The following is a 2,763-nucleotide window of genomic DNA, read 5'->3' on the forward strand; positions in this document are numbered from 1 at the left end:
AAGACAGTTGTGGATCATCCAGGTAACCACACACAGTATTAAGAACCACATGCTTTCTTAACTGCTGCTTTTTCACCGCTGTCATTCTTGTTGTGTGTTTGCTTTGTTATTGAGAGGAAAGTGCGCAGCACATTTTTCCATATTCATAGAATTTCTGCCCTCACAGTATGTTGCTACAAAAACATTTCTAACTTTTTTTACTTCCAAGCCATGAATAAAAAACAACTTTGCAGTTTGCAGTGGGTTCCCAAACTTTTGAATGGGGTTATTTTAATAATTTCAGCATTTTTTTTTTTTGTCTTGTGGTCTATATGCAAACATCTTTTATGTAAAATATCTTACTCAGGACAGTAATAAATAAATAACATGCATTTATTATGATCTCTCTTATTTTGTTAAACATTCACATTTTCACAGATTCTGAAAGGGGTTCCTAAACCTTCGCATGCCAGAAGATCAAGTCAAATTTAGTTTTTCATCTCATCACCCCTTTACATATTTAAAGGATTTTTTTTTTTGCTATAAAGATTGCAAAAGGTTCTTCATGAAAACAAAGATGCAAATAAAGAACCTTTATTTTTTTGAGTATGTGCGCGTGTTGAATTTTTGTCAGCTTTGCATCAACAGAGTCTTAAGAGACAATCAAACTAGATTTGTATATTTCAGACACTTCAACGAACAGAATATGATGTCATTCATTGTGAGCAGGGTCTTAGGTTGTTCAAGTTAAACAGCATGCAGATCTTTATGATTTTTCTCTTTCACTTTCAGTTGATGCACTACTCTGCGTATATAAGGAGTGCCAGGACTGACCAGACACAGATCCTATAACACTCCATCAGAGACCTACTTAGACTGAAAACTTGTTGCTCCCTAAAATGACTGAAAACCGACCATTAAGCTACAATGGGCATGATGAAAGTGGTAAGTGAATTTAAATAGATGATCTATATTTACAGACATTAAAAACCTTTAATTAACTACAAATGAAAATTTAAAATGTTGTAAATTTATATAACACTGGTATGTATGTCTAAATAATCCCAAACACTGAGAGTGCAATCTCTGTATGTGGAATAAGTTATTGTTGACATGAAAAAAAATTAAATGTGTTTATTAAACCAACTATTCACATTTACAATGTTCTAATGTTCATTGAAAAATTATAAATTCATATTAAGTGTGTTTTGTTTTTCTAAATGTCTTTGTCTGTTTGCCCAACATTAAGCTCATTTGTTTTATTTGCAGATGAAGAATCTGATTTACCCACTACCAAACATTTCCACCATGAAGAAGATGAGAGTGGTACGTTTATTTAAATATCTGGTCTATATTTACTGACATTGAAATTACTCTACATTTTAGTGTTATTTGTCAATGTATGTGTTTTATTGTGTATTAATTTATTCAAATACAGAACCTACAGTTTGCAAGGTTGAGTAAAACTAACTTGTCACATGTTATAATGTTTAATGTAAAATTGCATGAGTTTGTATAAAGCTATTTGAACTGCAATAAAGATCATTCGTTTTATTTGCAGATGAAGAATGTGATGTACTTCATGGAGAAAAGCCAAAAAAAGGAAAACAGAAGATAACATGGAAAAACAAAAAGGGTTTTACAAAAAAGCCAAGTGTGCAACTTGCGTCAGTTAATGTTGATGCGCTTGAAGTTGTAAATGTAATTGACACGTATGACAGAACAGCAAGTGCTTATGCAGAACACAAGTATGCTCGAAGTGGATCATATGCTGAAGCATTTGAGAACAAACCTGGAGAGAGGATTCCTAAGGCTGGAGTTTACGCAGAAGCAGGAGTTGCACGAGCTCGTGCTGAATACAGTGTATTTGAAGCAGAAGCCAAAGGTCCAAACGCCTCAGCTGGTGCTGGAGTCAGTGTGGTTGGAGCTGGAGCAATGGCTCGAGCTGAAATTGCCAGTGCATCAGCTAAAGCCGGTCCAATTGGTGTGAAGCTGGGACTTGGACTTGACACGGGTGCATCTGTTGGTCTGGGTGGGGTGGAATTCAAATTCCTGGGAACCGGAGTCTCACTTGGTCCAAAAACCGGTGTGTCTGTTCTGGGTTCAGAAGCATCATGTTCAGTCATGTAATTATCTGTGAACAATGAAACATTTCATTACAAAACCAAGACAAAAGCAGAAACTTTTTAAAAACTTTACCCATTTTAATGCATAATTAGTATTGTTGTTGAGCTTTAAATACGCAGATAACTTGTTCAGGAGAACACCGAAAGAGCCATTCGATCAAAGTATCATGCAAAGAAACTCATTTAATTCAAATATAGTCCCACAGAGCCAGATTTATCTCAAATATACTTTATAATCAACAGTGCAACAGTGTCATTTTAATTAAGTACTTGCAGTTGAATCGCAGAGTTTGTGCAAACGTATACACATTGTGATAACATGCTTTCTAAACTGCTGCTTTTTCACCGCTGTCATTCTTGTTGTGTGTTTGCTTTGTTATTGAGCCATGAATAAAATAAACTTTTGCCGAAAGTATATCAGGGTCTTGAATCAAGTTCAGTCTTGATCTTTGGGAGCATGAGCAATAACTTGCTGCCTGCAGTTCACTTAACTGCCACCGCTAATAACAAGGATTATACATCTAGCGCTTTTAACAATATGGTAACACTGTTTATTTTAGATTTAGAAACCCTGGACAATGTAGGATAAATCAAACACTTATTTAACTTATTTAAACCTACCGGACAACAAACACAGGAAAAGGTTGAACTTAAATAT

The 2,763-nt window shown here is 34.9% G+C and overlaps 1 protein-coding gene across 1 annotated transcript; it reads left to right on the forward strand.

Moving 5' to 3' along the window:
* Nucleotides 1-546: 546 nt before the first annotated feature.
* LOC113055710 (uncharacterized) lies at nt 547-2,509 on the forward strand. Its single transcript, XM_026222100.1, has 3 exons — nt 547-924; nt 1,249-1,305; nt 1,541-2,509. The coding sequence occupies exons 1-3, from the start codon at nt 879-881 to the stop codon at nt 2,107-2,109; spliced, it is 672 nt and encodes a 223-aa protein (XP_026077885.1). The 5' UTR covers nt 547-878; the 3' UTR covers nt 2,110-2,509.
* The last annotated feature ends 254 nt before the right edge of the window (nt 2,510-2,763 follow it).

This window comes from Carassius auratus, chromosome 36, assembly GCF_003368295.1.
Source record: "Carassius auratus strain Wakin chromosome 36, ASM336829v1, whole genome shotgun sequence".
NCBI classification, from domain to species: domain Eukaryota; kingdom Metazoa; phylum Chordata; class Actinopteri; order Cypriniformes; family Cyprinidae; genus Carassius; species Carassius auratus.

Excerpts from the sequence above, each read along its gene's own strand:
- LOC113055710 (XM_026222100.1), top strand. The coding sequence starts at position 879 with ATGACTGAAAACCGACCATTAAGCTACAATGGGCATGATGAAAGTG. Across the intron at positions 925-1,248 it reads CAATGGGCATGATGAAAGTG|ATGAAGAATCTGATTTACCC; the intron begins GTAAGTGAATTT and ends TTTTATTTGCAG. Across the intron at positions 1,306-1,540 it reads CCATGAAGAAGATGAGAGTG|ATGAAGAATGTGATGTACTT; the intron begins GTACGTTTATTT and ends TTTTATTTGCAG.